This window comes from Erpetoichthys calabaricus, chromosome 7, assembly GCF_900747795.2.
Source record: "Erpetoichthys calabaricus chromosome 7, fErpCal1.3, whole genome shotgun sequence".
NCBI lineage: Eukaryota > Metazoa > Chordata > Cladistia > Polypteriformes > Polypteridae > Erpetoichthys > Erpetoichthys calabaricus.
Window position 1 is genome coordinate 13,598,123 of NC_041400.2, and position 12,911 is coordinate 13,611,033.

The 12,911-nt window shown below is 39.4% G+C and overlaps 1 protein-coding gene across 1 annotated transcript in view; it reads left to right on the forward strand.

Moving 5' to 3' along the window:
- The first annotated feature begins 208 nt into the window (after window positions 1–208).
- Window positions 209–12,911, forward strand: part of hdhd2 (haloacid dehalogenase-like hydrolase domain containing 2) — a 38,071-nt gene continuing 25,368 nt past the window's right edge. Inside the window, exons 1-2 of the mRNA XM_028805019.2 lie at window positions 209–360; window positions 7,567–7,694. Coding sequence (XP_028660852.1) covers window positions 7,594–7,694 — 101 coding nt within the window. The 5' untranslated portion in view covers window positions 209–360; window positions 7,567–7,593. The remainder of the gene's footprint in view (window positions 361–7,566; window positions 7,695–12,911) is intronic.

The following is a 12,911-nucleotide window of genomic DNA, read 5'->3' on the forward strand; positions in this document are numbered from 1 at the left end:
AAACATGTCGAATTCGGACTGCTTACCCAATGGTTGCACGGTCACGTGTGCCGTGTTGCGTGGAAACATCTGATGCCAAAAAGGGTATTGCGGTAGGCTAGAGTAAAACGGGCGTATCCTGTGGGCGTGGTCATCTGTCAATTATTTCGGAATTCAGCCACTCAGATATTACATTCTTTTGTCAATCACTTCTTCATCCACTTGAAGTCAGGCGCAAGAATGACGTCATTACCAGTGCGACAGAAACAAAGTAGCTTCGCGAATCACATTTATCAAATGACAGAATTCACTCCTAGAGCATTGACTGAGTTCTGCAAGTAGAGAAAACTTAAATACACTGTTTGGGGAGCAGACGTACAGGTAAAGCGGAACATTCTTGTTGCACGGTACATGTCATCTTTCATCGAACCGCCCTAATCGTCAAAACTTCGCGCAAGTGCTGCCGTTTTCAACGCAAGGCAAGCAGAGCGCAGGAATTGATTTCTAAAACGTACATAGAACCGGCTGCTGGTACAAATGGTATACATGTGTTGAATCGCTTCACATTTGCTTATTATATATACGCATTGCTGAGAGAGTTGCACAAACAGAACACTTTAAAAGATTTCGTGGGTAAATCCTTACGTCGAAAACGTTGCTTAATGTACTTCAGGGGGAGAAATTCATATTCTGTTAATTTTCGCATGAATGCAAAATATTATGTTACCCACAATGTATGAAAGGCGGGTATTGTATTGAATGCCTAGGCAATATATAGAATGCCGAAAATTGGACGTCAAAGAATGAAACGATTAATATTTCACACATTTCCTAGGCATTCTATGCAATGCCAAAAGACAAACCGGCAAAGAATAAAATACTCCCGCTAATGCAAAAAAGCAATGAAGTGCAATTCAAAATTCCATTCAGACTTTCCTTGTTGCAACAAGTAGGTTCATTTTTTCTCTTATTTTTTCAGTAAGAAAGTTCTGTATTTGATATTTTCTTGTTTCATTTATGTAATTTTTAATGAAGGCCTTTTCATGACTCTCTTTTCAAGTTTTACTTTTTTGTGAGAAAGACAAGTGCAATTTAAAATAAAATTTTTTCCTTCCTTGTTGCAACAAGTAGGTTCACATTTTATTTTTTCTTGTTTTCCTCAATAAGAAAGTCCTACACTTTATTTTCTATTTCTTTCTTTTTCATATAAGTCTTTTCAATAAAAGCCTTTTCATGTCTCTCTTTTAATACATTGTCTAAATAGCATTTGTCATTCTATATAATGCCTAGGTATTACATACAATGCCTAGGGAAAGTATATATAATATTAAAATTATTCTGATATTTCATACTTTGCCCAGAAAAGGGCGGAGTGGTGGCTCTGAGGCTAAGGATCTGCGCTGGTATCCCGAAGGTTGCCGGTTCGAATCCCCGTCACTGCCAAAAGGCCACTGCTCTGCTGGGCCCTTGAGCAAGACCCTTAACCTGTAATTGCTCCAGGGGCGCTGTACAATGGCTGACCCTGCGCTCTGACCCCAAGGGGTATGCGAAAACTACCAAATTCCTAATACAAGAAATTGTATAAGGCGAAATAAAAAAAAAAAAAAAACTCCAGGAATTCTATATACTGCCTAGGCATTCTATACAATGCCCGCGTTTCATACATTTCCGGTAACATTATATATATATATATATATATATATATATAATATATATAATATGTGTGTGTGCGTGTGTGTACTGGATTTTTTTGTCATGCAGGTTGCAATCAGGAGTAGTAGAGGAGGCAGGAATGCAGTCCCACTTGGGATTCCCACAGTGTACAAACACTTTTAGTCCCACACACACCAAAGACATGCTAAATGGTTAACGGTAGATTGGTTCAGTGTGAGAGTTTATATCGATATGCCCTTCAAAGGACTGGCATCTTGTTTAACCTACTTGTTTTTTTTTTTTTTTTTGCTTTGCCATTAGGCCTGTGCGATATATTGAGTGGCACGATATGAACAATATTTTTTAATGCATCGTTTGAAAACAAACCTATCGAGATATATTATGTAATATGTTTTATTAAACACTACAAGTGTGTAGTGCGTTATTTCTGCTAATTGGAGCACATCCTAAATGCAGTCATTGCAATTAAACCCCGCCTCCTGCTTATCTTAAACAGTAACAACAATGGCTGAGATGGAGGCAGAAACGAGTACGGCTATCAGCGATGATTTAGTGCCAAAAAAAGGTACAAATGTGACCTCCGTTGTTTGGAACTGGTTTGGCTTTAGACAAAATGATACAGAACAAAAGACTGTTATATGTAAACTTTGTAAGAGAGAAGTAGGAACGAAGAGCAGCAACACCTCGAACCTTTTCAATCATTTGAAAACAAAACACGTTACGAAGAATGTATTAAACTTCGCGAGAACTCTGCTCAAAACACAACGAAACACATCCCTGCCGCAAAACAAATCACACTGTCGGCAACGTTCTCTCGTTGCATACCGTATGAAAAAACAAGCCCCAAATGGAAGGAAATAACAGCTGCAGTAACATACAACATTGCAAAAGATATACATTTAGCACATAGTGAACTGCCACAGAGCATCTTTAAAGCCAGTGGCAGTTGACAGACTTGTCTTTCTTTCACAAAATTTGTGAAATTGTGTTACCTGAATGCATATTCTTGCCACGCTTTATTTGTTTACAAAACATAGCTTAAAAAGAGCATATTGAAACATTATTATTGTAAGTTTTTTTAGGCAAACCTAGTAAAGTAGATAAAGCATCTACTCCAACGTCACCTAATATTCAGAAAACTGGCTTTCTTGCGTAAATGTTTAGATGTGTTTCTTGCATTAATGAGTATATTTTGGTTTATGCCTATGATGTAAAGTTGTAAGTTTGCAATTACATGTAAATAACTAAAGAACAACATAAATGTATGGCTTCTTTTTTAAGTAATAATTGATAGGAAAAAAAATATCGTTGCATATCGTATATTGACTTTTGGTCCAAAAATATTGCACTTTGAATTTTGAGCCATATCGCCCAGCCCTATTTGCCATGATTAAATTCTAGAAAAGAGGTTTGACAAATGGATGGAAATGTATCTGTGGCTTTTGATGTTAACATTTTCCGATAGGCTTTGTCTTTGACTCAAACCACCTACACCTGAACACCAGCAAAACCAAAGAGCTGGTGGTGGATTTTAGGAGGCCCAGACCCCTCACAGACCCAGTGATCATCAAAGGTGACTGTGTGCAGATGGTGCAGACCTATAAATATCTGGGAGTGCAGCTGGATGATAAATTAGACTGGACTGCCAATACTGATGCGCTGTGCAAGAAAGGACAGAGCCGGTTATACTACCTTAGAAGGCTGGCGTCCTTCAACATCTGCAATAAGATGCTGCAGATGTTCTATCAGACAGTTGTGGCGAGCGCCCTCTTCTACGCGGTGGTGTGCTGGGGAGGCAGCATTAAGAGGAAAGACGCCTCACGTCTGGACAAACTAGTGAGGAAGGCAAGCTCTATTGTTGGCATGGAGCTGGACAGTCTGACATCTGTGGCAGAGCGAAGGGCGCTCAGCAGGCTCCTATCAATTATGGAGAATCCACTGCATCCACTTAATAGTATCATCTCCAGACAGAAGAGCAGCTTCAGCGACAGACTGCTGTCACTGTCCTGCTCCACTGACAGATTGAGGAGATCGTTTCTCCCTCAAACTATGCAACTCTTTAATTCCACCCAGAGGGGTAAACGTTAACATTCAACATTATACAAAGTTATTGTCTGTTTTTCTGTTTTTCACCTGCATTGTTATCATTCTTTAATTTAATATTATTTATTGTATCAGTATGCTGCTGCTGAAGAATGTGAATTTCCCATTGGGATTAATAAAGTATCTATCTATCTATCTATCTATCTATCTATCTATCTATCTATCTATCTGTCTGTCTGTCTGTCTGTCTGTCTGTCTGTCTGTCTGTCTGTCTGTCTGTCTGTCTGTCTGTCTATCTATCTATCTATCTATCTATCTATCTATCTATCTAAAAATCCAGTTTTGCTCCTTTGTCAACTTTTTTGAAGTCCAAATAGAGCATTAGTTATTACAAATCAGTTTAAAGTCCTTGAACACTGAGATACGCAGGTTGAGGTCTGACAAAACCATTGTGTAGGCAAGTGTTTGCATTCATTCAAACAAGAAACTTTTCTTAATGCGAAATGTACTCAGAAAATGGATGTGAACACACAGAAATAGAGTCGCATGACTTGCTTCATCCATTTCAGGACTGCAAGAGCCCGTCCAGGCAGCATTACACAAAAGCTAAAGCCAGACAGAGAATGTTATTTCTGGCTCTTCTGCCTTTTTTTTTTTTTTTTTTGCTCAGCCATTTTTTAGGCTGCATTTATGAACAAGGGCACAAAAAGATACGATGCTTGACAAAAGAGAGAAAAAACTTTTCAGTGCATCCAGCCTGATGGGTTAATAACTGATGTTTTATGATTTCCCATTTCGATACCTCTTAAAAGTTTCTAAGGTTTCCATTTCTGCAAATGACTCTATGGTTTGCTGCATGAGCCACCGTGTGGTTCAGCACATTTCCTCATAACTTTCACTGGTTATCCTTGGGTTTGTGAATCACAATTTAAATAGAAACATTTAAATACCTACATTACGTAGTCTTTATTACTAAAGGGGCTTAATTCCAAAGCAGTACACAGTATTCCAGATGTGACCTCACTTGCACATTATAGAGTTCTCATGCCTTGATTTTTTCTTTAGAATATAACACGTCAGTTTATTTATAGAGCACATTTAAAACAACATCAGTAATGCTGTAGCCAAAGTGCTTTACATTAAAACATACAATGAACATAAATAAAATGAATAGAAATCAAGTACAATAAAATGAAGAACAGCCAGCAGTGAGTTAAAGAAAAGAAAGAAGATGACTAAGAGTAGGGAAACCCATCAGTATCAGTGAAGGTCACCGAAAGCTAGAGAATAGAAATGCGTCTTCAATCTCATTTTAAACAGGTCAATTGAAGGTGCGTCCTTAATGTAATGAGGTAAAGAGTTCCACAGATGAGGTGCAGCAGCTGCCAAAGTCCTGTCCCCCCCTTAGTTTTAACACTTAGTGTGAGGGACCATAAGAGACAACTGACCGGTAGATCTAAGCACTCTAGATGGCTGGTGTAAAACACACAATTCAGATAAACAGACAGGAGCAGACCCATGTAATGATTTAAAAACTAGCAACAAAACTAAAGTCAATTCTGAAACTTAACAGGCAGCCCCAGTATAAAGAAGCTAATATTGGAGAAACAGAATCAGACTTTCTTACCTTACGGGCAGCAGCATTCTGGACCAACTACAACCTGCGTATCGGGGATTTGCTCATCACAAAATACGAGTTGCAGTAATCAAGTCGAGAAAAGATAAAAGCAGGAGCAGCTTTCTCAAGATCCCTAGGAGATGAATAAGGTTTGACTTTAGATAGATAGATAGATAGATAGATAGATAGATAGATAGATAGATAGATAGATAGATAGATAGATACTTTATTAATCCCAAGGGGAAATTCACAAATTTAGCTAAAAGACGGAGCTGGAAAAAGAAACTCTGACTACAACAACAACAACAACATTTATTTCTAGAGCACATTTTCATACAAACAATGTTGCTCAAAGTGCTTTACTTGATGAAGAAAGAGAAAAAAGACAAATAAGAATTAAAATAAGGGAACACTAGAATTAAAGTAAGGTCCGATGGCCAGGGAGAACAGAAAAAACAAAAAAAACTCCAGGCGGCTGGAGAAAAAAAAAAATCTGCAGGGGTTCCGAGGCCACGAGACCACCCAGCTGGCCCTCTCTAGGCATTCTACTTAACATAAATGACCTCAGTCAGTCCTCATTATATTCAGGGTTTTCATAGAAGAACTTGATGATGACGGTCATGTGGACATCTGGCCATGTAATCTATCAGTGTAGAGTTAATCCGTTTCTCCAATGACAGGTTACTGTCAAAAATGACACCGAGATTACGGACTTGAGGTTTGCAAAACTCGGCGAAAGAGCTGAGAAGTTTGAAACCAATTTGAGCTTTCAAAGTGTGGATAACTTGACAACCCCTTGTACCGTGGTGTGCAAAGGTATTCAGTCCTCTTGAAAGTCATCGTAATGTTTGCGGTCACTGAAAGTCGGTGACGACAAGGAAACGGACACCAATATAAAATAAAAAGCAATATCTTTATTTTTTATTCTTGGTGAGTTAAAGAGACTGCTGCCCCCCCATGCCTCCGAAGAGACTGGAAGCTCAGTGCCACTGGCTGGTCAGAACAGACACTCCGCGTAAAAGAAAAGAAAAATCCTCTTATATTACCTAGCTTATTCATTAGCCAAAGAAAAAAAAAACATGACAGTTAATTTTGAGGTCATACATAGATTGCTGTAAGTTACGGGTTACATCCTGATTTATTACATGCAGGAGTATACCAAAACAAAGAGTCACCAGGCACTCGCATTCCTAAAAATACGCTTTTATCAGCTCACACATACAAGACCAGTTTAAAGCAGTTTCTGTAGTTCAGTACTTTAGTTACAAAGAAATTACATTCTTATAGCTTTAATATCTTCATTAGATTTTGTCTGGTTGGATTAATAAATCCTTATTTATTAATCCATAAGGAGGTCCAAAGATCTTTTGAGCTGTATTAATAACTCTCTGTAATGCCCCCCTGATGGCTGTTGCGCGCTTGGCATGCCACGCTATAATACAGTATGTCAAAACACTCTCAACAGAACAGCGATAAAAGGACCCGAGCAGTTCCGCAGTCAACTCTGTGGTCTTAAGTGTCTGTAAATAACAGAGCCGCAGCTGAGCCTTTTTAACTAGTGCAATGCAGTTAGTTGTGGAGGTCATCGGTGATGATGGGTTCACAGAAACTTCAAACTGGAAACCCTTTCTACTTCTTCTTCTATGATGTTTACTAGAGAGTGATCCTCACGTTTTTATCATTCATGTTTGTTATTCATGCATAGCACATTGCAACTGTCTTCATTCTATATCACGTTGTAAAAGTTCACTAAAGCTTGAAGTTTGTTTGGGTCTGTTTTTATTGCTCCCCTCATTGTTTTCAATCCCTTTAGTTCTTGTGTCATCTGCAAACTTCACACGTTTCCAAACTATATCATAATAATCTTTATCAGTAATATAAATTTGAGCACAGACTCCTCAGGGATGCCACTGATAACCTTACCCCTTTCTCATCATATGTGTACTCTTAAATTTTCAGCTAACTAACCATCCTATTAATCCATTTTCCTAAACGATCTCTGATGCCCATTACAGCTCACTTCAGAATTAATCGTTAGTGTGAAGCTGTAGAAAAGCCGCTTTGAAAATTGCACTTAATTATGCCACATGCTTTTGTTCTTATCTACTGTACTAGTTTCCTTGTTGAATAAAGTTTAACAGCTTGGTCATTTTATGTTAAAGTTTATTCAAGTTTATGTACTGTCCAGATATTGTGTAATTTAAGTCGACAGTGAAGTTCAGCAGTCCATTCCTGTCTCCCTGTTATTGCAGGATCACATGCCCTAAAGTCAGTACTGTATGGCTGGCCGTCGTGCTTTGAAGGCCGTGTTGGTGGATCTCAGTGGCACTCTGCATGTGGAAGACTCGGCAATCAATGGGGCACAGGAGGCTCTTCAACGGTAAGAAAGTAGCTACAACTCTTTGGTGCTGACAACACCGTTGTTACGTTGCGTCTCATTCCTGACACAGAATTGCTTTCCTACAATGACAGACCAAGATTTACCAATAGGTTATAGGGCTGGGGATCTGCGCCAGCAATCAGGAGGTTGCTGGTTCAAATCCTGTACATGCCAGAAGTGATTCCACTCCATTAGGCCCTTAACCTGCAATGACTCCGTCCTGGGTATGACGTTAATCTGCATCCAGCCCTCCAAGCAGGTTCTCCAACTTGCAAGGGAAAACTTGGGGGTTGATGGAATCCACTAAATAGTATCATCTCCAGACAGAAGAGAAGCTTCAGCGACAGACTGCTGTCATTGTCCTGCTCCACAGACAGATTGAGGAGATCGTTCCTCCCCCAAACTATGCGACTCTTTAATTCCACCCGGGGGGGGGGGGGGGGGGATAAACGTTAATATTTAACATTATACATAGTTATTGTCTGTTTTTCACCTGCATTATTATAATTCTTTAATTTAATATTATTTATTGTATCAGTATGCTGCTGCTGAAGAATGTGAATTTCCCATTGGGATTAATAAAGTATCTATCTATCTATCTATCTATCTATCTATCTATCTATCTATCTATCTATCTATCTATCTATCTATCTATCTATCTATCTATCTATCTATCTATCTATCTATCTATCTATCTATCTATCTATCACATAGATAGAAAGATAGATTTGAAAGGCACTATCTATCTATCTATCTATCTATCTATCTATCTATCTATCTATCTATCTATCTATCTATCTATCTATCTATCTATCTATCTATCTATCTATCTATCACATAGATAGAAAGATAGATTTGAAAGGCACTATCTATCTATCTATCTATCTATCTATCTATCTATCTATCTATCTATCTATCTATCTATCTATCTATCTATCTATCTATCTATCTATCTATCTATCTATCTATCTATCTATCTATCTATCTAGGATTGGCACTCCACTGTATAAAAAACATCACACTGTTCCATTCCATTTGAACTAGTGTGGTGCTGACGTGTCACCTGTTGCACTTGGATCCTAATTTGGGATCCTGAGGTGGCTCGTCGTGTGGTGGGTGCGGCAACATGCTGTATTAGTGCATGCTCCCAACTTACAGGTTTCAGTTCTGCAATCTACCCTGTTAGACAGATAGCACGTCCTTGTAAATAGCAAGGCTATCCAGTCAGTGCCCACCACTGACTCATTACTTGACTGTGACTGAATCACTTAATGTCCCAGTGTTTCAATTGTTTATTCCTAGAAAATGACAACAAAAATTGCCTGATTAAGGTTGAAACTTGACCACTGTGACCAGACACACCATGTTTCCACATGTGCGCAGGGAAATCAGTGTAGTGAGCCCAAACAAAATTATCACAAAAATGTCAATTTATTTATAGAGCACATTGAAAACAGCATCAGTAATGCTGTAGCCAAAGTGCTTTACATTAAAACATACAATGAGCATAAATAAAATAAACAGAAATAAAATACAATAAAATCAAATACAGCCAGCGGTGAGTTAAAGAAAAGAAAGAAGATATCTAAGAGTAGAGCAACCATCTGTATCGGTGTAGGTCACTGAAAGCTAGAGAACAGAAATGAGCCTTCAGTCTAGATTTAAACAGTTCAATTGAAGGTGACTAATGTAGAAGAATAATTTAAAGGTCTTCATCTTAAAGAAATAGCATAAAGGGTTAATAAATGTCAGAAACCTTTGCAGGCTTATCAGGAAACCAGATAAAGGTCAAGTGAACCAAAATGTACTGAAAGATGACTAAGAAATGAGCAGATGTCCTGTAAAACAACCAGAATGGACAGTTGTTATAAGCGCAGAAATTTCAAGGGTGGTGGCTCAACTCAAAGGTATAAGAAGAACCAGAATCCTCTTTAATAAAATCCCTTTGTGCGTCCAGGTGTCTGTGTGTGTGTGTCTTCTGGAGAAGTGCGCATGCGTGGGGCATGGTGTGATGCGCGATATTACTGTCAGAGAAAGTTAGAGGTGTTTTACGGAAATACAAACCAGTATTACTGCGAGAGGAAATTAAAGGTACACAATACAGTGACGCATATTACAGCCACATACAAGCCAGTATTACTGTCAGAGGAGATTAAAGGCATATTACCGACGTGCACACCTGTATTACCGCCAGAGAAAATTAAAGGTATATTACGGATGTACAAGCCAGCGGACTTACAAGACAGTATTACTGTCACAGAAAATTAAAGACACACAATACATGGTGGCAGCCCACGAAGAACGGTCAGCTCAGCAAGTAAACCTCAACAAAAGAAAGGCTGAAAGAAAGAAAAATACGACAAACATAAAGAAAGGTCAAAGTCCCTTGCCATTTAATGTAGACTGTTCCTACTAAAGTTTATGCCCTACTGTTCTAGCGCCCGTTACTGTAACGGGCTAAATGACTAGTATAATATAATAGACTTTTATTTTATACCAGTAATGGCACACTGCATGATAACGTGCAGTGAATACACTTGACTTGAACATTCCTAGTTTTCATCCTCTGTACGTTTATCATTTGTTTGCTCAGAGGTTGATGCGCTTGTTGCTTCCTGAGCAGCCCTTATTTTCTCCACCCTAGCGGCCCATTTCTTTTCTTCTTTCGTCGGCATCTTTTCACGTTAAAACTGATTAAGTCAGTGTTTGTGTTGTAATTACTTAGTACGTTTTCCTTAATTTGTCACTTAAGCTGGAATTTAAGATATGAAGAGGTAGGGGAAGTGACGGCGAAGGAGGTAAGGATGAGAACTGCGCCTGTACACCTGCGCTGCATGGCCACCCTGCTGGCCGCTGCCAAGAGTTGATTCTACTATAAAATAAAAAAAAAAAAATTAAAAGAGGAATAACCTTGGAGGTTAATCATCACCCTGAAAGCGGATAGTAGAAGTCACGTAATATATGTGTACCAAATTTCAGGTCAATTGGTCAAACGGTTTGCGAGCTACAGGTGGTTTAAAATCCTGGACAGACAAACGAAGAGCCACGGTAGCGTATTATGTATAGAGATAACTCATTTGGGTGTAAACCAATGAACCAATCAGAGTAAATGTTTGTATTGATTGACATTGTACAGGTAAAATTCCATTACAACGAATATCGATACAACAAAACTTTCATTATAACGAAGTTTTTTTTTGTGGTTCCTGCAGTTTCATCATAAGGCGTAGCCTGTAAAAATCTCAGTACTACGAAATAGCTTTGGAAGATACTTTCATTACAACGAAGTACCAAAAGGCCTTGGAATCCCCAAAAGAGTTATTTACTTTGTGAAGTTTTTTCTTTAAGAAACGCAGTTAGACCTGCTCTGAGCGGTTCTGACAGGCTCTAAGCTGTTCTGCATTTGAAGCTCACTTCCGTAGAAAGATCCTGATGAGAGTCCTCAGAGTTTCCTTCACTGTTAAAAGTTGTGTTAAAGTTTTGCTCTGTTTGTTCTGTTGTGTTTTTCTATTTTGCCCTCATTAAAAAATGTCTGACCTGAAAAAAGCGACAGTAGTTCACCTTAGAAAAAAAACTTGAGATTTTTGCGGCTTTTGATTCCGGTTTAAAGAAAAAAGAAGCTGTCAGCAAATTACGATTTTTTTAGGAACACTCTCAACCTTTTTGAAAGACCACGCAAAAATCGAGGAGAAATCTCAGGAAGCAAACCTTGTGCCCCAGTGCAAACGTATATGAACTGTAGCATTTGATGATTTTGAAAAAGGAGTTTTTGTGTGGTTCCAAGATGCTCGTGCGAGGAACATTCCGATTACTGGGCCACTCATCCAGGAGAACGCGAAATCAATGGCTACTGCCTTGGGGCACAAAGACTTTACTGCTAGTTAGGGATGGCTGATTCACTTTCGAGATCGCTTTGGGATCACAGCAAAAGCAATCTGTGGTGAAGAGTCATCAGTTTCACTCAAGACAGTAAACGAATGGAGATCCAGTGAAGTTAAAAAAATTGATTGCTCTTTATAGTCCTGACGATTTTTTTTAATGCTGCCGAGATAGGGATGTTCTATAAGCTGCTACCACACCGCACCTTGTCTGCCAGGAATGATCCTTGTCATGGAGGCAAAAAATCAAAGCAGTGGCTTAAGGCTCTCTTTTCTTGTAATGCCTCATAGACAGAAATGTTTCAGTCACTTATCATCGGGAAGTCGGCGAAGCCTCGTTGTTTTAAAAATGTGACGTTTCTCCCGTGTGAAAATAAAGCCAACAAGCACGTTTGGATAACTACCCCAGTCTTCGGGGAATGGCTTAAACAGGTTGATCTTCTTCTTTTGGCTGTTCCCATTAGGGGCTGCCATAGCAGATCATCTTCTTCCATATCTTTCTGTCTTCTGCATCTTGTTCTGTTACACCCATCACCTGCATGTCCTTTCTCACCACATCCATAAACCTTCGCTTAGGCCTTCCTCTTTTCCTGTTCCCTGGCAGCTCTATCCTTAGCATCCTTCTCCCAGTATACCCAGCATCTCTGCTCTGCACATGTCCAAATCAACGCAATCTCACCTCTCTGACTTTGTCTCCCAACCGTCCAACCTGAGCTAACCCTCTAATGTCCTTATTTCTAATCCTGTCCATCCTCGTCACACCCAATGCAAATCTTCACATCTTTAAGTTTGCCACCTCCAGCTCTGTCTCCTGCTTCCTGGTCAGTGCCACCATCTCCAGCCCATATAACATACTTGGTCTCACTACTGTCCTGTAGACCTTCCCTTTCATTCTTGCTGATACTCGTCTGTCACAAATTACTCCTGTCACTCTTCTCCATCCACTCCACCCTGCCTGCACTCTCTTTTTCACCTCTCTCCCACAATCCCCATTACTCTGTACTGTTGATCCCAAGTATTTAAACTCATCCACCTTCGCCAACTCTACTCCCTGAATCCTCACCATTCCACTGATCTCCCTCTCATTTACACACATGTATTCTGTCTTGTTCCTACTGACCTTCATTCCTCTCCTCTGTAGAGCATATCTCCACCTCTCCAGGGTCTCCTCAGCCTGCTCCCTACTATCACTACAGATCACAATGTCATCAGCAAACATCATAGTCCATGGGGACTCCTGTCTAATCTAGTCTGTTAACCTGTCCATCACCATTACAAATAAGAAAGGGCTTAGAGCCGATCCCTGATGTAATCCCACCTCCACGTTGAATGCATCTGT